The sequence below is a fragment of the Seriola dumerili genome, unplaced genomic scaffold (genome assembly GCF_002260705.1).
Source record: "Seriola dumerili isolate Sdu_G_001 unplaced genomic scaffold, Sdu_1.0 BDQW01000321.1, whole genome shotgun sequence".
In the NCBI taxonomy this organism is placed as follows: domain Eukaryota; kingdom Metazoa; phylum Chordata; class Actinopteri; order Carangiformes; family Carangidae; genus Seriola; species Seriola dumerili.
In genome coordinates, this window is record NW_019174576.1 from 26,502 (window position 1) to 49,926 (window position 23,425).

General features: G+C 42.4%; 1 protein-coding gene across 2 annotated transcripts in view; it reads right to left on the reverse strand.

Moving 5' to 3' along the window:
* LOC111231933 (lipoma-preferred partner homolog) overlaps positions 1-23,425 on the reverse strand; it is a 144,436-nt gene that overhangs the window by 9,596 nt on the left and 111,415 nt on the right. For both annotated transcript variants that reach the window (XM_022759215.1, XM_022759216.1), the window contains exon 9: positions 11,560-11,729. In XM_022759215.1, coding sequence (XP_022614936.1) covers positions 11,560-11,729 — 170 coding nt within the window. The remainder of the gene's footprint in view (positions 1-11,559; positions 11,730-23,425) is intronic.

The following is a 23,425-nucleotide window of genomic DNA, read 5'->3' on the forward strand; positions in this document are numbered from 1 at the left end:
TAAACCAACTCCACATAGTACGGTTGAATTATTCCACACCTCACGATGAATGCAAAGGTCAACACTGAGTCTTAAAAGCTCTCCACAGTCTTCAGTTTTATATCCTGTTATTTGAAGTATGTCCACGAGGAAGAAGCAGAGTTACCTCACTCACAGCTGACTCGGCTCCAGCTTTTGATCATGCGAATTTGAAAAAATAACTGTCCCCAGGTCTGTGTTTACAGCCCCCGATTGAAAACTGTAGATTCCCAATGAAGGATTAATGTAACAGTGACACAGTAAATGTATTGGATAGACAGTAGTTAACACGTTGTGGGAGCTACCTTGAGTCAGTTGTGAATGTGTTTTGACAAAGCAGCAGATAGGATTATCATGGTCAGGGAAAAAAAAAAAACTTGTTTTCCACGTTCTTAAGCCAAATCACGGAGGTCTGGGCCAGAAGGAGAGGCCAGAAATCTGCTTGTGTTGAGGGAGGCTGGGAGCTCATTTAAATCTCCACACGTTTGCGGAGGGATGGCGGGAGCACCGCCCTTCCCTGATCTGAGGTCTGCTCAGGCCGCAGAGGTGGAGAGGTCCGTGTGTAACTGTGTGTGTGGACAACTGAGTTTCCTCTCAGCTGGTCGGGTTCAGTGATCATGATCATCTCCCTCCCACCTCATTTCCGCAGAGGTTAACAAGTGAACAGCCCCCTGCCTTTTCCCTCCTCCCCGAGGTCCATCCCTCACCCGAGACCCCTGACACGATCCCATCCCCAGCCCTTGACATTCAACTTAAATTTATTTTATATCAGTGATTGCTTTCCAGTGGCCGGCGCTCTGCCTGGCTTCCTCCTCTCCATCCATCTGTACGTATGTGCAGTTTTCTGAGCATCGGTCCCACAGAGTGAGCATGTGAAGATTTATTAACATGACTTGACTCCTTTACAAAATCCTGTCATTTATAAGCGTGTTATGTAAATCACCCACTCGTATCTTTTCTGCTGCCTGAATGCAGATGACTGAGGTGAGTGTTTTTTTTTTTTTTTTGGTTTGTTTACATGTGGGTGTGAGCGAGCATGTCACGCAGTGGAAAGTGATTCTCCTAATGGTTTGCTCACTCTGAGGATCAGTGACCTTGAAACTATCAGCTGTGTAATTCACAGACGGAGCGTTTGTGACACCCGTGTGTGCATGTGTGTGTGTGTTTGTGTGTGTGTGTGTGTGTGTGTGCACACGCCAGTCAGTCAGGACGAGCGCGCCGAGGTTTCGGTGTCTCTGACCTGGAACGGCCCTGATTCCTTCCGAGTGTAGGTCTGCCCTGCACAACTCAGTCAGTCTGTCCGTGTAATAAATCCACACGGCGTTATGGACGACCAGCGTGTGCAGGATCGGGATGGCATCCTGCCAGAGCCTCCTATCCTGATTTGTTTTTTACATTTATTTTATATCTCTGCCTGGACAGTTTATGAGCCGCCTCAGCCCTGACATCCCTCTCACCAGCAGCTGCTCTGCCTGTGCAGGTCTCACACAAAGTCTTGACAAACTAACAAACGTCAAGTGAGATTTAAAAATTCATACATTCCTTTACACTCAGCCGTGCTGCTGTATGTTCTTCGCACAGATTTCTTATTTTAGCCTGGTGATAACGTCATGCTAAAGCCAACGTGAAGGGACAGGGCCGACACACAGATCATGCCTTGCTCAGGCCTTTCTTCAAAGAATAAAAGGTGGCAGCGGGGGCCCTGATCTCTCTCTCCAGCTCAGGCAAAGTGGCCGGCCTGCCTGTCTGCCTCTCTGCCTTAAATTCAGCTCCGCAGCAGAATGTGACCCCTCTGGACTTTGGGCAATGTCTCCTGCTCTGGTTACAGAGAGAAACTGACAAAGACCCCGGCAGTAGTTCTCTCATGCCATGAGTTAGAGTGACATTGTGGTGGGTCAGCACTGGGTCACGGATATTTTTTCTCCTGCTCGCTCCTGGGGGGGAGGTGGGAGGGGGGGGGGTGCTTAGACAAAAAACATGAGGAAGGTTTAGAGGGCCCGGTGTTTGGACTCACTCTCCCGTCTCTTGTCCAAACAGCGTATTCTAATAACAACACTTGTGCTTTTCATTTACTTGCCTGTAATGGATAGGACAGCTGTATTTCCTGTAGAGTGGGTCAGTAATAAGAAATAATGACCTGCTTGAGTTTAGTGGGCTCACACCCACTGTACAGCGCAATTATACACACATATAATTGTCTTGGCAAGTCTGGAGACGTACTAAGAAGTGAAATCCTATTCATGCAAGTGCTATCTAATTGGCTCACTCCTTTGAGGAATTAGACCGAGTTAATCACGTCTGAATATACAGAACTCAATTAGAACTCTGCAAGCTAATGCAGACAGCCATGAATATTTGATGACGAAGTCAGCAGAAAGCGAGTCTCTGTGTGTTCATGAGCGTGCCTCAGACGACAAGTTAAACCAGGGTGGGTGTATACCTGCCGCCGCCGCTCGGCGTGCGCGTGGCTGTTCTCCCACCGTGAGCAGCAGCTGTGCGGCGGCTCGCAGACACGCAGAGCCGCCAACAGCAGGCCGCAGCGCCACAACCACGAGCATATGGGGTGGGGTGGGGTGTGGGTGAGGGGAGGGGGCCCTGAACTCACCATGCTGGCTGCAAGCCTCTGGATCTGACTACCTGGATATCCATCACAGAGGAGTGACAGGTGTGTGGGTGGTGTGCAGTCATTTCTAATTACAGCCACATTATAAACTTCCTCTCTCTCTCTTTTTTTTTCTGTGCTGAACAGTTTCTATCAGTGCGACTGGATGTGAGGGGAGAGATCATCCTCTGTGATCGGATGTATTGTATGTTCCCTCTCTCAATGACAGCAGCAGCTTCTGGGGAGTTCTTGGGGATATCCCATTGTGAGATGGGAGAGTAAGTCTGATATGATGAGCTGTGGAGGACATCCATCACCAGGAGCCCCAATACAGCTGGCACCATGCCTGTCGCCTCTGGGTGTCGTGCCACCCTCGGAAACTTCCCTTTGCTATCTAGATTGTGTGATTATGGTGCGTTCGAAGTCACTTGTAAAATTCAGTAAACACAACTAGAGCAGTAGTTCCTTTCCTTTTTTTTCTTTTGTGTTTGTACACCTTCACTTCTCTCAGATGAACTCAAGTGCCCCTTCACTAACTCCACCCGTCACCTTTTCAATTGATCTTTAATGGATGTAAGTAACAGTGTAAAAAGTGGTAATTGTTACAATATGTTTCTCAATCAAAAGACTATTATTTCACCTGTTTATCCATTAGTTTGAGCAAATTATTTAAAGGTCCCATATAGTCTAAAGGTCTCTGTCCATGTGTAGTGTGATTATAGATCAGGTCTAGCTTCTATATTAATACTGTGAAAGTATCAAAGCCTCAGTCCACAGAGAAATGCACACAGCCTGTATTCAGAAACTGAGCCTTAAAACCAGCCGTCAGGACTTCTGGAACTTTGTGATGTCACAACAAAGCAGTCACTGCCCTCAGCCAGGCCCAAAGCCCCGCCCACCTGGACCCACCATCCAAACCTTTACAGCATTTGGTTTCTCTTAAGTGTTTTACCTGAAATCTGCTATATTTATATATATTTATTTTTATTTTTGTTTATTTCACTCAGTAAACAGTCAGCCAATCAGAAGAGAGGCTCAGAGTCGACCTGTTGTTACTAAAACTCCAGAGAGAAGCCTGAGAGAGGAGATGCAAAGCTACACTGAGATGGTTTTTGGTTCTTAAAACCACAAATATATCTTCTTATGGATCAACACTTCAAAATAAAAGACAGGAAAAGAGTAAAATATGGGACCTTTAAACTTTTTATCCGCCGCTTTTAGATAATTATTTCCTTGTTAACATTTGCACCAGATGTGTCAACATCATGCATTTGTTTATCCCAGACTTCTCTTAGCAAAGGTAGAGTCATTTAAAAAATGTCACAAACATAGAAAAGTGGTAAATTATACATGAAAACTATGAAATCTAACTTCATTGGATCAGCAGTTATTAATCAGATCTGTTGTTTTCTTCTGTGTGACTTTTATTAGTTGTTATCATATTGAGTCCCATAGAAAAAGTTACTTTCTCTCAAGATCAGTACTAGTTGATATTGGAAATTCACCCTAAGAGTTTGTGCTACAAAAAACTGTGTCTGCACAGGAAAATTAATTACAAAAAGAAAAAAGAAGTCCAACAGTTAAGCTATTAAGAAGCTTCTGTGAATGGGCTGGCCAAGGAGGCTGACATTACTACTTTCCAAGACAGACAAACAGACACTGAGGGTAAAGCTCATCTGTCAAACATGAGCGTTTCCTGGTGAATGGCAGGTCAGGACTACTGTGTGCACTTCTTCCTTTTCAATAGCAGAATGGAAAATCTTTCGGAGAGTGTAACCAATGAAACCAAAGCCCATTTATTTTAAATAACAGAGCCGTGGTACAACACCAGATAATGAACACAATTACATTCAAGCAAGCTGATGTCCGTGACCTTGGTGGTCTCTGACATTTTGTCAAAAGAAGCAGAAATAGATTAAGGTTTTTATGTGGGCAAATCCCTATCTTTTTATTACTGCTCTTTAAATATGAAGCTCTGCTCCTGGCGTGACCTTGTGTTACTTACATCAGTCTCATTACAGTATTGCACTTTAGTTATCTATATTCATAGGAAGTGGTAGTATAAACAGGAAGGTGGGGATTCTGCGTCTAACAGGGAACTGAGCATTGTCTGCAACCTTTTTACCATTCACTGGTGTCAGTAAAGCAGATTGAATGGATCCGTTTACTGGCATACAACCTGAAGCAAAGGGCAGCTAAAGAGCCTTTTTAAAAAAAAATAAAAAAATAAAATAAATAAATTAAGTGGGCACAAAACTTGAATGCTGCAGAAATTTGCAAGACACCACTGTAGTACCAAGGCAGATACGGAGGACACAGAATGGACTTAAGAACAGTGGGCACGGTTCCCTGTGTAAGCAATTAACCTTCGGCGACACCGAATCCCGCGCCTGAACTTCTTCAAAGACCAGCTGAGCTATCAGATGGATGAAGAGCCCCTGTTGCTCTCAGCTCTGTTCAATAATATGCTCTCGTGGTTAGAGGCAGACTTCCTGAAGTGAAAGAAGAAAGGAAATTACTCTTCATTTCTAAGACTACAAATTCAAATAGATGTGTCGACTTTTCTAATCCCACTATAATTGAGAACATTTCGGCTTGAACTCTCTAAAAAGGTATAATGACCGCAACTGAACGACTTCAGCTGCTACATGATGTGAACGTTTCTCCAGTCAAGAGTTTATAAATATGGTCGTAGTTGCCTGTCGTTCAGGGAATATAGCAAGAGATGAGCCTGATGTGAGTCGACACATTTAAGTTTTAATCCTTACATTCTCAGTCGTGGTCGGCTGGTGACACTAAGTTTCATACTACAGCGCTGTTTGGTGTAGTCGAACTACCTGACTTTGTTTTCATGTACAATAATTACAACTGCTCCTTCTAGTTCATTACAACAATTAAAAATGATATTCCAGTGTTAAAATACAGAACTTGACACATATTTGATGAATGATGAATCTCTGCACTTCCTTTTCAATTAGGAAATGTTGGGTTAGCATTAGCAGTGAGTTAATACTGCTCTGCTATGGCGTGAAGAGAGCAAACATTAAACAATGAGGCTGATATCGGTGAGTTAAAATTACAAACAGATGCGCTGGATGTTTTTGTGAATCTTTGTATTCAGTTTGCACCCTGACGGACTCCACTACTGAGAATGAAAGCTACTACAGAGAGTACACTAAATGGTTATTGTTGAAAAGCGTCCGACTCTAAATAGTTTCAAAGATCACATCAGGTTTCATGAAAATCGTTAAGAGAAACAATACAAACAAAAGATCAGGACTCTGGACCACCACACACCTGGACATAAACACATGACTGACTCATTGTACTAATGGCCTGTTAAATGACAGGAGCACTTATATCTCACATCACAGCTCTCAGCTTTGACTGAGGCTCTAACCTTCAATAACACTCACATCACTAAAGCTCACTAATCATTATCTTGTTTGTTTAATTCATATAAAAACAAACGTGTTGTAACGATCTCTTTGCGGAGAGTAATCATTTCCTGGGATTTTATTGGACAGATTAAACTAATTATACATAATGTCTTAATTAGTGAGCTGTAGAAGAAAAAGTTTCCCCTTTTTTCTCCACTGTTTACTCTAAGCTAAGCTAATTGTTTGCTAGCTCTAACTTCATATTTGACATACAGAGAGTGATATCAATCCTCTCATCTACCTCTCGGTCAGAAAGCAAACAAACGTATTTCCCAAAAAGTACATTTTTCATTTATAGTCTGCCGCACAGTTAACTGACACATTTTCTGATCTGATTTGACTCTCTTCTGTTCGACCATTACTACTTTCTCTGACACCATATCATCTACCCATACAGAAGATTATGATTATATGACACCACTAATAGTCCAAAATACCATCACATCACTGATGGACACACTGAGTCAGGAATATTAGGATATGATCTGTTATATTGTCTGGCTGGGTTTCTCTCCGACCCGGCTTTGTGACTTTCCAGATGTCCTGTGAGTAATTTGTTCTAGTTTGCAGAAAACAAAAAAACAGTCTGAAATACTTTGAATCGAATTTTTGCCTTCTTGTAAAACACTTAGTGGCACTGCAACACCTACTGCAACTGCTGTGTCTCGTTAACTATGATGGACAGCTCTCTGGGTGGTGTTTGCACTCACACTCACACTTTCAGCCTTATCATCTGTGCAAACATGGAACAGGGGAAGTTGTGGGACACCTCAGGCTGAGACACACGCACACACACAAAAACAAAACCCCCCCCCCCAAAAACCCAATGGCAACTCGATGTTGTCACATTAACATGATTACGAATGACTCCATGCAAAACGAGACATTAATTGGGCGGCTGTAGAGTTTATCGCCATCACTGTGTATTCAAATAGGCAGCGATAAGTCCTCTGTGGAGGCAAACCGCGGAAGTGCCGAGGACAAAAGGATGATTGCTGCCCTGCAATTCGTGGACAAGTGGTGTGACTGAGGTTGGTTAGACTGGGAGATAGCAGGTTGTAAAAATCAGAGAGTAGACGGGTGACGATAACAGATGTGGGTGAGTTCCTGCACATTACTGAAAAGGAATCAGTAATATCTAGACAAACAGTTTGAATGAGGCAAATCACCCAGCGGAAGAGATGGATCTTGCAGATACAAACGCCAGCACTGTTCCACAGAATATGTAAAGTCTCAGCCTAGATAAAGCGGATGCTGATCGCCTGCTCTGATACATGGCAGAAAACTTTATTGGATGGCAATCACCGTGGCATGCAAAATGTATTCCTACAATTCCTGGCAAAGGGATAAATGGGTTTTTGCATAATATTGTACAAACAGTAAGTTTCCGCAGGCACCTGTTATACCTGTGAGGTATTCCTCATCAAATGCAATAGACTGCCAGAGGGAGTGAGGAAAATTAATTTCACCCTTGGAGTACATAACATATAGGATGGAAATAAAAACTGCTCATCTGTTGTATAGTTTTTTTAAAATGTGCTTTTGACTCATTCTTTATCAGCAAATACAATGAGTTTGAAAGACATGGATATTTACGAGGCAAAAAGGGCTTTCACAAAGTGCACTATTAAGCTGCATCATGGGAAATGTAGGCTTTCTGGTGCTTGAACAAAATGTCTCAGGCTCTGCTGCTTTGATTTGATTTTGACAATTGCAGTTTTTCCCTCCCACCTTTGGACACAGCTAGCTGTTTCCCCCTGCTTCCAGTCTTTATGCTAAGCTAAGCTAACCAACTGCAGGCTCTAGCTTAATATTTAGCTCACAGACATGAAAGTGACACTGAAGTTCTCATCTTACACTTGAATTTGAACAAGGGTTTCTCCCAAAACTGGGCAAAGTCGACATTTAAGTCAAATCACAACATTTTATTCACTAAAACTCATATTATTCAGTTGCAGTCTCTGCTCTGGCTCCACCAACCTTATGGAAGTGCAATTCTTAATTTCTGTAAACAGCTGGTTACAACGGGTTTAATAAGCTGGAGATATAACAGTGTGGGAATCTACAGTCACAAACACACTGACGGAGCATCATTAACATTCGTTTTGCTCTCAGAGATTCCTAGACTGACTGACTTGGAGGCTGACTTGAAGTTTTTCGTCTTCCTCTCTGGGATATGACATTTCTCTTCAGAGACTCAACTCTCACGTTCATTTTCTAATCGTACAGAGGCGTATGACCCTGAGGATGGGAATAAAAGAAGAAGAAATTACTTTCATTAAGAAATTCAGATTTCCCCCATCCTTTTGATCTTGTGCCAGAAGAACATTTATGCTGATGAAATGCATAAATAAAGTTCTTAAATTATCCCATTCCTCTTTAGCGCATGTATCAGAGTTGGAGAACTTCCAGACAAGACAACTACAATCACAGTGAGTGCCTCTGAAAAGGGATGATTTAAGAGATGGGCCTGCCACTGGTTTAAACGTCATGTGGCTCAGCTTTTGAGACTTTACTGGTAAAGTGCACATCAAGCCATTTCCTGCAAGTGATGTAAAGGAACTGTACGTATGTGTTAATACGTGCCGTGCCAGAGGAATCAACCACATCAGTGTGTGTTCTAATTAATTTCTTTACGACAACTTGTTATTCTTTGAACTGCCCTGGTCATCAAGATGCTTTATCCCTGATCTACCAAAAACAAAGCTTTAACCTCCTCATTAACTAGCGAGCTGCGAGCTGCACTGATGCTTGTACAAGCCCAATTATTTCTCCTTAAAACTCTCTTTTCCACAATCTGGAAAGTGGAACGTTTGTGTTTCCTCGGCAAATAACTACCTGACAGCTTTTCTTTTAGTGTGGCTTCTATCTGTCTCAGGGGCCCTGCAGAAAAAAAACTTACTGTACACAAGCTGCAGGTATGGGCCAGGGATATTAAAGTTAAATCTAGTTTTCCCATCAGGGGTCTTACTTATAACATTTCCTCTGCCTCATGCAAGTTTTAAAGGTCCCATATTTTACACTTTTCTTGTGTTTTATTTTGAAGAAGAAGAAGAAGAAGAAGATATATTTGTGGTTTTAAGAAACAAAAACCATCTCAGTGTAGTTTTACATCTCCTCTCTCAGGCTTCTCTCTGGAGCTCTAGTAACAACAGGTCAGTGAGCCAATCAGAAGAGAGAGAGGAGGCTCTGAGCCTCTCTTCTGATTGGCTGACTGTTTTCTGAGTAATCTAATAAAAATATAGCAGATTTCAGGTAAAACACTTAGAGAAACCAAATCCTGTAAAGGTTTGGATAGTGGGTGCAGGTGGGCGGGGCTTGGGCATGGTTGAGAGCTGTGACTGCTTTGTTGTGACATCACAAAGTTACAGGAAGTCCTGACGGCTGGTTTTAAGGCTCAGTTTCTGAACATAGGCTTTGTGCATTTCTCTGTGGACTGAGGCTTTGATACTTTCACAGTATTAATATAGAACCTACACCTGCATTATAATCACACTACACATGGACATCTACCTTTAGACTATATGGGACCTTGAAATAATGAGCTTAAAGTAATAGATAAACAGCGACCTTTAAAAACTGCGCAACCTAAATCCAATAGTATGACAAACTTATTTTGAAATAAAACAAGTCAAAGTTAAAAGCTGTTACCCAGAATTTCCATTGTAAAGGCTCATTGTGTTGCACAGCTTCTTCCTGTCTCAGCTTCCAGGAATGACCTACAAACTTACCCATGATATTGCTGACACTTGGAAACGTGCTCCTGTCATTTCCAGCACTGAACCATATTCTAATGAAACTGAACAAGGGGACACACTTCTGCAAAAATGATTTCATTGTGGTGTTGTAAGATGATGTGTCTTTCCTGGCAATATTGTGCCAGGAAATACTTTCATATGTGTTGCGCAACATAGTGACAGGAAAACAGGTCACAGAAGGAATAAAAAAAAAAAAAAAAGAAGCTGTTTTCTGTTTGTTACCTACTGTAGATTTTAGAGGAGACAGAAAATCAAACAATGAATAGCAGGAATAAGACACCAAAAAAATCTCCTGCTTTATCTGATCCACACAGAGAATTATCACCATGTTATATACTAACATGATTTTGACACCAATTTAATAAATCAAGTGCGTTTAAACCATATCTGACTGCTCATCAGCTGTAACTCCAGATAGCTGTGCATCAGCTCTTGTGAAAACATCGTTCTTATAATCGTGATCTAATTCACCAAGGAAGAGATATCTGGAAATCCTCCATTAGAAGACAATCAATGAACGCTTCTCTGATATCATTATTCAGGGAGAACAAATGACAAGTCTATCAATATATATCCTGGGCTACGAAAAGTTAGAGGTGAGCAGTCAACAGACAGCCAAGGTAAAAATCTGAAGCTGTGCTGCTCTCAACATTCGGCGTTGACGTCACTGTCAACAACATTTCAAGTGTCTCCAACGTTAAGTCGAACATGAATTGATGTTTTTGGACAGCTGTAAACACCACACTATCGGCGTCAAGAGGTAGGACGGGTCGTCCACTTACTGGAGGGTTGGTGGTTTGATTCCCGGCCCCTCACGTCTGCATTTTGAAGTGTCACGGGGCAAGATACTGAACCCCAAATTGCCCCCCGGGGTGTATTAGGTGTGTGAATATGGTCGAGAGAGAAAGGGCTGTAAGTCTACGATGGAGGAACTTTGTGAATGGCTGAATGTGGCTTCCATTGTAAAGTGGCATTGAGTGGATGATGAGACTAGAAAAGCGCAACATAATCAATTAATTATACGACATATCGTCACCTTATTGTCTCAAAGTCAACATGGCTAAAGTGTTAGCAACTAGCAGTCACGGATCAACATTATGATTTTTACGAGTCGTGTTTCGGTCCAGTGTTCACTCCACCAACTTGTGAGAATAATATCTGACCGTGTAGCTGCTAAATGTTAATAGATGTTAGATATTTAGCTAATTGCTAACATCGTCTGTCTGTCACTTACTGTTGCAGTGGGTTTCCACTAAACAAAAGAGTAAAGCTGCAGGTTGTAAAACCAAAACAAGGAAATCAAAGACATGCAAGCATCGACATGAGCAACTGCTTTCACATTTGATCCATTGTTAATATGGTCTGCTAACACATTCAACACTGAACATGTCACAAGGCCAACTTTGTTAATTCCAGTATGTATCGCATTGGGATCCTCACGTCTACAAACTCATTTATCATCAGTCATTTAAAGTTGTGTAACTGGAGGAAATCACTAACGACAGTTTCACCAAGGGAGCGAAAAACAAAACAGAACCAAGGACTAAGGAGGAGATGAGGAAGTGTGTGGTGAGCCTGGCACCCTTGATGAAATGAAATGTGGTTGCCTGAAGTGAAAATATATGGACATTGCAGGCACAGAGCTACCGGTGTGCCCGCCCCCACGGACACATAAATAACCAGAGTGAGCTTTAAACATGGGGGAGAGGCAGGTGGATTCGAAAGGGCAGAAGTTACTTACAATATAGCAAGGCTCGCAGTATGCCTTCTTCTCCACAGCGTAGAAGGGCTTGCCACGCAGCTTGGTGCTGCAGGTCATGCAGACGAAGCAGTCGACATGGAAGACCTGGTCCATGGCAGTGCAGCCGGTGCCCTCACCCACCACGTTCTCTCCACAGCTGGCACAGCGCCCTGGGGAGAGGAGGAGAGGAGAGGAGGGGGAGAGGAGGGGGAGGCTGAGCCCAGATTCACTATAAATCCACAGATATTTAAGGTCAGATAGCATCTACCAGGAAACCAACAGTCACACTCCGCTCACTGAAAATATTGCCAAGGTCCAGACGAATCATCCAATCATGTAAATTATTGTGAGGAAGGTCTGTGAAGCGCGACTCTATTTGCATGAACCGGCTGCTGGATGCTCCAGTGATAACAAACAGCTCGACCTGATGAGAAGCATCCCACAGCGCAGCAAATCTCCCTCAACATTTTTAGGACCACGGTGACACACAGCAGCTGAAGCCCGACCGGGTCAAAGGAAACGGGCCTCGTCATCAGATAAATACAGTACACATGAACGTCTCTCTAAAACATCTCTAAAAATAAAAAACAGGGGCAAAGATCTCACATACGTTATCCTGGAACTATTTTGCTCTTTGAATGAACCTGAATGATACAAAGAGAAGAACCGAGTCGGGCTGCAATTAATGATCATTTTGATTTTCATCAGTCACAGAGACGCAAAGTGTAACGAGCTACTTCAGGCCTTGCTCCCAAAGTCCCATCCACTCTGTCATCTGAACATTTAAACCTGTGTTTCTTGTTTTGTTTTTTTTTTTAAACGGAGTTGAAATAATTTAAACTGCTGTCAGTAACATAAACCTGTACGGTTGTTCAATTATCCAGGAGACTCCTGTGTTTCTACGTTAAAGAAAACTGAAGACTGAAGATGGAGTTTCCTCCCAGAGAGAAACTCTATTCCTGAACTTCATTTTATTGCTCAGTTGAACTTGTCAACAAAAAAAAACAAAAAAAAGTTGCAGGAGATGCTGAAGTTCTCCAAGTCCAATGTGACATCGTTCAGTTGCTTGTTCTGTCCAATCAGACGCCCAAAACCCAAAAGTAATTAATTTACAATAAATAAAGAAAAAAAAAAAACAGGAAATCTTCATATTTGAGAAGCTGAAACTTTCTTTATAAATGACTCATGTTTAATTGATTGTTAGTATCAACTTGCTGTTGATTGATGTTTTATTTAGGCAAAATAAGCATCAGAAATAATAGAATAAAAGGTTTAAATCGTGTTGTGTAAAGTGCATATTCATTTTTAGTGCTATTCTGAGTTAAATCTCCTTTCTCCATTTACTAATGTTCACGTCCGTCTGTCTGTCTGTCTGTCTGTCTGTCTGTCTGTCTGTCTGTCTGTCTGTCTCGCTCGGACTGCTCGACCACAGGATCCACAGAGTGAACTGCTGCCCCCCCCCCCCCAAAAAGGGATGAACTATCCCTTTAAATGCCTCATTTCCTGATGTCAGAAGTGTCTAATCTTCATTTCTATTTCAAACACTGGATAAGGAAGGATTAAATACTATAATTATGCCACATTAAAAAGGCTATAGACATCACCAAAGTGTGACATCTATTTCAAAAAAGTCAAGCTTTAAATGATAAAAAGAAAACTTTAGAAGAACAACTAAGTCTTTGTAAAAGGGGCACAAGTGAACTGATACTATTGCGCCAGGAAGAGCCTGATTGCATATTGCGGGACATGGCATTTGGATATCTTTAATTGAGTTGGAGATATCTTTAATTGAGTTTAAGATGTCCTCGACTCAATGCAAGTTATCTTCAACCCAATTAATAACACTGTCAATTTAATTACTGGTATCTTACAATAATAGGGTTTAAAAAGATATCTGAGAATGTTTTATTTTTTACACATCTGAGGACAGATGCAATCTCTCTGAGGGAGTATGATATAGTATATTTAATTAATTCAAGTTCAGTTCTATGGATCATTTTTTTTGTTCCCTTTTCATTTTTTGCTTCATCTAAAGGCTGATTTTGGCGATGATTGACACTCTGTATGTTCTGAACAGAGCGGTTCAAGCGTGTTACAGACAGAGGCGAGACACTAACCGGGGGAGATAGAGTATCTGATGCTTGCATTTTCACAGTTCCACTTACTGTTTTCATATCAAAAAATTCAAACGGAGTGTAAAGCGGAATCTGTCTCAGGTATCAGCGCAACTTTGGAAGTCATATGTTGTTGAGATCAAATATCTGCTTGACTGCGAGGCTCGCTAATGGTATTCTAATCTCAGATAACTCATTATCTTATCAGCAGCTTCACTGGAAACTGAGAGAAGTTGCTTAAAGAATGACTGGAGCCACAACTTTTCCAGCAACATTTGGAAATCCTCATCGGCGCGCTGATATTTGTGACTTTTTCTTTTATTATGACGAGAGTCGCCGTTTATTGACTGGGGAGACATTTAGAAAAACAAAGGGTTGCCGTTGAAGACATTTCGTACATTAATTTAACATCTGCCGTCATCCACGTCGACTCAATAGCGCACGCAAGTTTTCATAAAACCCGGTATCGGTTTCATCTGCTCGCACAGCTCCATCCACACCTCAATTATGGCTGTGTTACCTACTGTACAGGGAGGCAGATTAAACAAACTAGCGAAGGCACGTCTCGGGGGGACATGTGGGTGTCAGTGGAATCACAAGCAGGGTAATCACTTCAGAGAGCCAGAGGGAAAGAGAAAGGGAGAGAGAGTGAGCGAGAGACAGAGACGGAGCACGCTGAGCCTGTTAGTGGCTTCAGATCACAGGCCATCTTCAGTGAGTGGATGAGAATGCCAGACATGTCCCACAGGGCTCCCACTTTAAATAGCGAGAAGGAAACCTCTCGGAAATCCTTTTCCTTTTGGCAGTCTGTGATCGCAGGGGCCCTCAGGAGCTATTTGTGCGCGACTGTGCTTACAGTGTACACAGTTTTACCCCAACACACACGCACACACATGCACACACATGCACACACACACACACACGCACACACACACATGCACACACAATGAAAAAAGTATCTCTTTGAGCCAGACACGCCACACATGTAGAGGAATATATACAAACATAGACACATGTATCATATACTGTATGCATACCCACAGACATGTCATGCCATGCTGCGTGTACAAATCAGCAGCACACACACACACACACACACACACACACACACACACACAGACACACACACACACACACACAGACACACACACACACACACAGACACACAGACACACACACACACACACACACACACACAGACACAGACACAGACACACACACACGCACACACACACACACACACACACAGACACACACACACACACACACACGCCATCCTGAAACAAAGAGCAGCAGATCTGAGGCTGGTTGCAGCTGTTTGCTCCTCCACCTCTAAATGTCCCAAAATGTTAAACACTGTTAAATAATAAGATGAAGGGTTTAAAAAGGTGCTGAGAGTTAAACGTGGTTAACATGACATGTCGTTACACAGCGTATGTCACGTCAGACATGACACTATGATCTCTGCTGCCGAGCGTTGGCGGTGATGGGCTCCAATGGGGATACAGAGGATACCGTGTATGTGTCGTATACGTCAGAGATTATTAATATAACATGTGATCGGACAAGATTCAATCAGTTGCACTATGTTTCAGGATTTAAAATAAAGGCTGCGGACTGTGATTACTTTCATTTATTGCTGCAACTAACAACGATCCTTTATCATCGATCGGTTATTTACTGGATTAATAAATGAACGTATGACAAGGGTGAAAAAAAAGACCTGAAGCCGACATGTTCGTAGGAGAAAGATCTCACATGTGGGGAAACATCTTTTGCTTTACTTTAAATTAATGTCCTCATATGTGTTTAACTGTACAGGTGTAACTAACTAAAGTGGCCTTAAGAGTTTCATTATAAACGACTCTGGCTGATTAAATTGTTCTGTCTTTAAGATGTAAGAGAAGAGTGAGTAATGGCATCAGAGTTTCCAGGGCACACGGTGACGTCTTCATGACAAGAGTCAACTTCACCCAGAGAAGCAGCAAATTCTCACATTAGAGAAGTTAAAACCTGAGAATCTTGACTTGAGCAATTAATTGATTATCGAAATTGTTGCAGATTAATTTTTTGTCAATCGACCAATTGTTTCATTTTTATTTTCATTCAGTTATCTGTCTTTCTTTATATTATTATACAACATAATTTTCACGTTGGAGAAGGTGGAACTGGAGAACTGGTTTGTCATCTTTGCTTCATGAATGAAACAATAAATCAATTAAAATGTGTGTTTCACGGTGTTGTATGAAAACGATTCCACAAAGTGTGAAAATGTGAAGCCTTTTTTCCCCCTCTAACAGTCTTACTGTATGATAATAGAGAGACGTGCCGAGTGTTTTACAATGCTTCACATCAATAATTTCACACGTCGGCATCAGAAGTAAGCATTTTCAATTTTGAGACACTACTTCAATTGACTTCTTGAATAATACAGGACAGCAATTGAAGCAACATCGTATTTACCCCCGTGGAGATGATCCCAAATACTTTCGAACTATTTCAGCTGGGCATGAAGGAATCATGAAAGGCCTCACCGCTCCCCAGCGTCCCTTTGCGCGGGGAATGGAACCAGAGTCTTAATATCAAAACTTCAAATAGTTCCTGTAGAACCAATCCAACGGTGACAGGGCGGGAGGGGGAGTTCATTTACACTTTACTCACTTTCTTTCCTTTCATTCTTTAACTCTCAGAAGTGTCTCTTCTCTGTTACATCGAAAGTCAAAAGAAGGACTGAAGAAAAACTCTTTTCTTCTTCTTTTTTTTTTTTTTTTTAAAAGCGCATTCCCTGTGAGCTATAGAGGCTTAGAATGGTTAGACAATTTAATTGGATAAAAAGAAAAGATTAAAGAGGCCCTGACTCTGTTCCATAAATAATTGATTTCTAATGTATTTGTAGTGGCAGTGAGACGCTGTTGTTTGGGAATGGGGGATGTTGAGTGGCAGAACGCTTCAGATTTCCCTCAGTCTTTGCCTTCTTTGTTTTTTCACGCCGTGATATTGAAGCAGCATGAAAGGCAGAGAGGGAGCACACTTGCAGCTCAATTTGATCTTACATCGTCAGAAATCAAAGATCGTGCATGTAAAGAAGGATCGCAAGGAACTTTTTTTGTGGGAGACCAAACTTTTCACACTGTGTTACTAAAGAATACAATTCTGCTGGTGCAACCCTTGCAAACCCCAAAGGCAAAGCCGGCAACTACAGCTCCTATCCAAAACTAATAAAAGAACCACAAAATCCATTTTGGGACTTCAACTTAAGTTTTTGTGCTTGGATTAAAATATCCAGTGGATCCGGTGGTAAAAACACAAAACACGTTCAACCACTCCATATATTGTGGTTCAATATTAACAACACACAACAGGGTAAGAGGGAAGGGACTGAAACAAAAAACTAATAGAAATGTGGCGACAACAAATGAATCTTTAGTTGGTTCGATTTCTGAGTAAGTGTTTCCTCCCTCTCGTACGGCATGAATTCATTGTGACACCTTTAAAAAGGTGAGTCAAATAAAAAGGTACAAAGTTGTGATAAGTTCTTCGCACTTAATTAAAGACATAAACAATCGGTCAGTGAGTGGTTAACAGCAGAAAATAAGTCTGTTGAGCACATTAGGCGCGTAACCGGCAGCTACTGAAGCACCAGAGGCCGCGATTTGTTCACTGCTTCATCTCTCTCCCCTCTAGGTTAATCTACTTTGTTGCCTCACGTTGGCCCGCGTGCAGCCTGACAGTGCCGTGGCCCTCGGTTGCCTTGGGATGACAAGAGAAATAGCTGTCATCGCTGCATTTCAATCTCTGAATGCCTCTTTCCTAACCCCCGCCTTTAATCTCATTCCCAATGTCAGCAAATAGCAATCTGCAGAACTGCTGCGGTGATGGTGGAGGACGGAGGATAGGCGAGCCTGTGCCACTAAGCATTACGGCCCGGCGTGTCAGGGGCCCCGCGGCAGCAGAGCGAGGGGGCCTGAGTGTAGGTTACATGTTTTAGAAGCAGGTTGGCGGGAGCGACATGGAGGGGTGCCAGAGAGCGAGCGGGGCTGGCGAATGAGGTGAAACAGAGAGAGAGAGAGAGAGAGAGAGGCAGGGAACAGGTGAGTGTGTGTGTGTGTGTGTGTGTGCAGCAGAATATGTGGACAAGCTGTGCGCTCAAAGACGTCTGTGTGTTTATATGCTGTTTATCCGTGCGCACCCGTGTGCTTGTAAAGTACGTCTGCGTTTGCGTGCATGAGCATGCGGATGTCTACTCATTCCTGAGGTCAAACGCTCACTCACAAATGAAATCTAGCAACGTGAGTGCCCGGAAGCCTCAGCTGGGCTCGCACGGCAGCTGATCTTGCAAGCCTCAGTGGAGCTGTCTCAACGAGGCAGGATAGCAAGCGCCGAGCCTGGCGGGGGAGGAAGGGGAGGGGAGGGAGCAGGGAGAGGAGGTGGTAGAGGGGGTAGAAGGGGGGCAGGAGGGGGGTGGTCACCTCACGTGAACCGCTGCCAAAAAGCGGGCTTCTGTCGCTGGGAAGAGAAGCCCCATGCTGGCACACTGCATCAGCTGAGAAACTAGAAAGCAGCGTTGCGAGGTCAGCGGCGGCGGCGGCGCTGGGACGAGATAATGAGAGGACAAAAGTGGCATAGAGGAGCCGTAAACTGTGCTGAAAACACGACTCCATGTTGACTGGAACTGGCACCCCACCCCCCCACACCCCCCACCCCCACCGCGCTAAAAACAGTCACAAATATAATTAAGGTTTGAAAACATCACGTGACCAATTACAAACAAGATGATGACATAGCAGAACTGCTAAGATCTCATTCATAAAAGAACCGAGTTAGAGACAGTTTTCCTTGAAGCTGCACAAACAGATTTTTTTACAAGATTTGTCGTTCAAAGCGTTAAACATGATTTCAATGAGGAGAAAAAAAAGGGTCTTAAAAGTCAAATCTGCAGCCTCACACTGACATACATACGGCATTTCCTTCACAAAAGGCAGCTATGATGGATCATCCGTGGCTATTGTGTTGTATAATCTTGTCATTTGCAGTCGTACATTATAATCCACTGTAGGTGGTATAGTGATGCATGGGCTTTAGATTGAAGTTTGAACATGTCAACCAGACTGCCTCTATGATGCCCCCCCCCCCCCCAGCACCCCCCCTCTTGCCCCTGGGTGGTCGCTGACCTCCTTCCAGCAGCATTATGCTCTTCTGTCTCATAGTGAGTGCAGCAACATACATGCACATGCACATGCACATGGATTACAGCACAGCACAACAAAGACAAGGGCCAAACACTCAGCCATTGTGATTGGAGGAAATCCTCTGACAGTGAAAGAGGAAATAGGCTCTTCACAGTAAAAGGCCTACAAGAAGATTACTGTGTAATAATAAAAAAAAGTAGGTAGGTAAAGTATTGCTGTATTGCATTGTTACAATTTGCATCAAAACAAAGTCAGAATTAAGTGCAGCACAATGTTATGATTCATTATCTTAAGTATTTTCATTTGATCCAAAGCTTTATTTTTATTCAGCTATTTAATTACATGTCACTCTACTGTTGGTATTTTTTTTATTTTTTATTTATTTTTACACATTTTAATTTGTTTTAATCATTAAGATTTCAGTCCTGGTTGATTTGGCAACACCTGTGGTTGCCGTGGTTACAGCAACTGCGGTTTAATAATACAGCAAACATCTCCTTGAGCAGCTACTTTGTCAGAAATAAGACATTGTGGCGGTTTTCACAATAAAAGCTGCTCCGTGTTTTGCCTACTGAATGTTTTTAATGTGAAGCAGCAGCAGCTGTGGGAAATGTCGGGTTAGCGTCGTCTGCAGTGAAAACAGATCCAGCGAATAAATCATGACGTACACGAAGCACGTGACTTAAATATCCACCGAAGCTTCTACTTCACCGTTTGAGAGGAAAAACATCAGGGCTGTTCGGAACGACGAGGAGACTGTAACAAACACAATCGTCTTATGTTTTTGACATTTTTTTTTGTGTTTGTTTGAGGTTTTACTTGCACTCTTTTAGTTACGTCGTCTTGTTGCTCCCTCTTCTTCTGCGGCAGGTTAACCAGCTGTTTATCTTAGTAGTAAATGGAAACTTATCAATTTGCATTTTTAGTGATTTTCTTCAAATTCCGTCAAAATTTGCATTATTTCTTTGGATGGAAACCGAACTGATGAAAAACATTTTTCAAGCTGCATTTTTTATATGAAACTAAGCGTCTGTAGTTGTAAATGTGTTGTTCATATTGCACCTGCATATTTTGGAAGCGCTTTTGTTTATTGTCTGTGTACACGCCAAATGAACATCGAGAATGACTTTAAAGGTGAACCTTCACAGAGTAAATGGAAACAGTTATCTGTACTGGGGGAGACGGTTGGCCAAAGGCATTTGAAGACTGTGGAGGTGGAGAGTGGTGGGGAAGCGCGGTTGGGGGGGGGGGGCTCTTTTTAAAGCATCAGAAAGGTTTTACTCTGACACACATCCCACTTGTTATGACATGTAGAGGCACATCTAAAAGCAAACTCCTAAGAGGTTGCTGAGGGCGACCTCAGTAATATGCAAATGAATTCCACCAGAGTATCTTAGACAATGCACAAAGCTGTCTAAACTGGAAGCCTATTAATACATTAAGTTATGATGCTCAGTTGTGTTGTAAAAGAAACACAGGCAGCTCCACAACAGTTGCACTGTGTGAACCTAAACTTTTTCTGACCCAATTACCTTAGTTGATCTGTTCTGACTCCTCTGGCCTGTACTGTTACTGGAGCTACACTGCCATTTGTATCTCTTCCAAGATTCCTCATGAACATTTCATGCAAGGTGTCTCATAAATTATGAGAGCTCCTCCAGCTGACATTATGAGGAAAAAAATGGCAAAGCCTGCCTTCTCTTCTCCGGCTCTTATCGTAAAACAAAGGCTAGCTCAAACCAGGAGGAGAGGCTTTCCCGACAGCCGAGAGTCCTGAGCGGAGTACAGTATGCCCATAAGACTCTCCCTGCTAATTTCCAACGACTATCTCTCCACCATCTGATAATAACATTACAAAATAATTTATGCCACCGCTCGGGAATCTCTCTGGAAAATCACTGTATAAATATTGATTGGATATCAAAATTTCACTCCTTTTTTTTTAAAAAATTCTATACAGTGGAAAACTGAAACAGTCTGGGATCACATGAAGGAATTCTCAACTTGTCACTTTGGTGTTAAAAGGAGGAATAAAAACAGATTCTCTGCAGCAGAATGAACTACACTGCATAAGTATCATCATCACTAATTGTAAATAATGCAAAGCATCTCATCCTTTCAATTATTCAGCTTTACGTCCTGGTTTTGGTTGACAGAAATGTAGTGATGACAAAATATTGTAAGTTCCTCTGATGCACAAATGCCAAGGCATCTGTACCGCAAGCTGAGTAGCTGTGTCTTATTAGATTTCCACAAACACAGTACACCTACGCACAACCTAAGTGGATTAAATATGACGGATGATGACATTTGGAGAAAAGGCTCTTTCAGATTACTCAAATCTAATCTGGAACTCTAAATCAGGACTAATCAGTTGCTTTTCAAAGAAGCTTCAATCATAGGGGAATTTCTGGCTTGCAAACTGGGTTTCTCACAAGAAAAGCCGTTCTTTTATAGTGCATCATTTTCAGGTTTTTTACAGTTTGAGGAGCATTTGTATGTGAGAATAGCTGCTTTTCATGTGCCGGTTTTCTTTTTTTTTGTACAGGAAGTCTTCAAAGACTCGTCTGGTGTAATTGCTGGACTGCCGTTGTTGTAAAGGAGCATAATAATGTTGTGTAACTTATAAGCTACAGATGGAGCTCAATTGAGTCGAATGAAAAGTTTCCTTGTGACATCACAGAGCCGGAGTCTAACGTTAATTCAATTCAATTAACCCCCTCTGGACCAATGAAAACTTACTATAGCCGTTTCAGATTAGAAGCTCATCAAAGACATTAGTGGCACCAATAAAACTTTGCTATAGGAAGACAATGATCCAGTCCAGTAGTGCGCTAGAGATCGCAGCCCCACTTTGATTAATCTTGTTAATTACTAGCCTTAGGGTTTCAACAACTGCTGGCCCTCTTTCCCCGTGTACCCCGCCAAAACAGAAGAGGCTCGTAGCGCCATCAGCTTCTTTGTAATTACAAAAGTCTCATGCTCTGGGACTGATTTTTCCCACAGAATTGGATATAAAGTAACAGACACGGCAGGCTAAAGTCAATTTTAACATTACTGCGGCGACTATATGTACATTATTCAGCGGGGGAGGAAGGAGGCTCTGTGGATTTGCAGAGCAGCATGTGCCTGCGCTTGAACTCTCTCCTAATGAGTCCCTGCAGTCACCTCAGTCGTGGGCTCCTGCTCTCATCCTCTTTCTATCTCTCAGTTAATTCAGCTGTCGCCTAGTTTAACCACAAGATGACCCTCCTCCCTCCCCTCGCCTCGCCTCGCCTCGCCTCGCCTCCACTCCACTCCACTCCACTCCACTCCACTCCAGCGACAGTCAGCCGCTGTCAGCTGGGGCACGCACGCGCTATCCCTAACTTGCTCTGGCTACCTCAGCTCACATATGACCCATTTCTCAACTCGCTTGTCCTTGTTTTACCAGCCTTCAGCCAGTCAGCCTTATAGTTGGCAAATTAGTGTGCAACCGCATGCATGGTATAGCAGTACACAGAGTTCATGCCAGGTCTGCAACACATACACATTCACACAAAATTTAGGCCAACAAGGCTTTGAGGGCCATTCCTCTGTAAAATGACTACACTTTGCTTAAGCCAGCAGATCCATTTGACCTATGTCTAATGTGAACCAATTAAGGTCTTTACATCAGTGCGCACCAACGTGAGGCCGAATATCCCTTAATACCAGTTAAATACACGTCCCTGTAGCTATAATACACCTACACATGCTATCATGGTGTGCTGTGTGATTATGTGCTGATATAAAGCCTGCTCCAGAGTCCCATTGAATGTATTGAGTGAGGTATCTAATGGGCATGGGAACTAATTCCAGGGCAAAGGGGATTAAAGGCTCGAGAACAGAGAGCAGCAGAGGGATGGCACTCGCTGGCAGCAGAGGGTACAGAGGGCGGAAAAATAGAAATGAAATATAAATGCACAGAATCCTTGTCGTTTGAATCCTATTTTGCGAAATAGTATTAAAATCGGTATTTTGTTTAATCCTGGCACTTGTATTTTTTATTCTTTTTTTTTTCAAAACGAGAACAAAATTAAATATCAAGCGTTTCAGAGGAAAAAAAAATTGAAATAATATAAAATTAAATTAAAAAAAAAAAAAATACAGCTGGACAGTGAAAGAAGAGTTTCATCAAAATCAGGACGTTTCATCTGTATCTCTCCTGCTCGTTAGTTGTGCCTTATCCTCCGATCGCACTGATATAGTTTTGAGACTCTACCTTGAGGACTGCTTCCCAGACTGGTAGATACTCTGCAGTGTCAACACCACAGAAATAAGGGGATGAGAAGTACCAATAATTACCAGTTTATCCTTGTCTGTATCTCACACACCTGCACCGCACTCAATAGCCTTGAGCCATTTTCCAAAAACACTGTTCTTGTGAAACAAAACTAACTTTGTGGGTCAGTGGGTAGGCTAATCTAGGAAACCTTAAGCCAGTTTCAGTCTATTAACCCACTATCCCACATTGTTTTGTTCAGCCTTTACCGCCGCAAATGTGGCAGCTTCGTTTTAATAGTACAACCTGTGGTTCAGGAG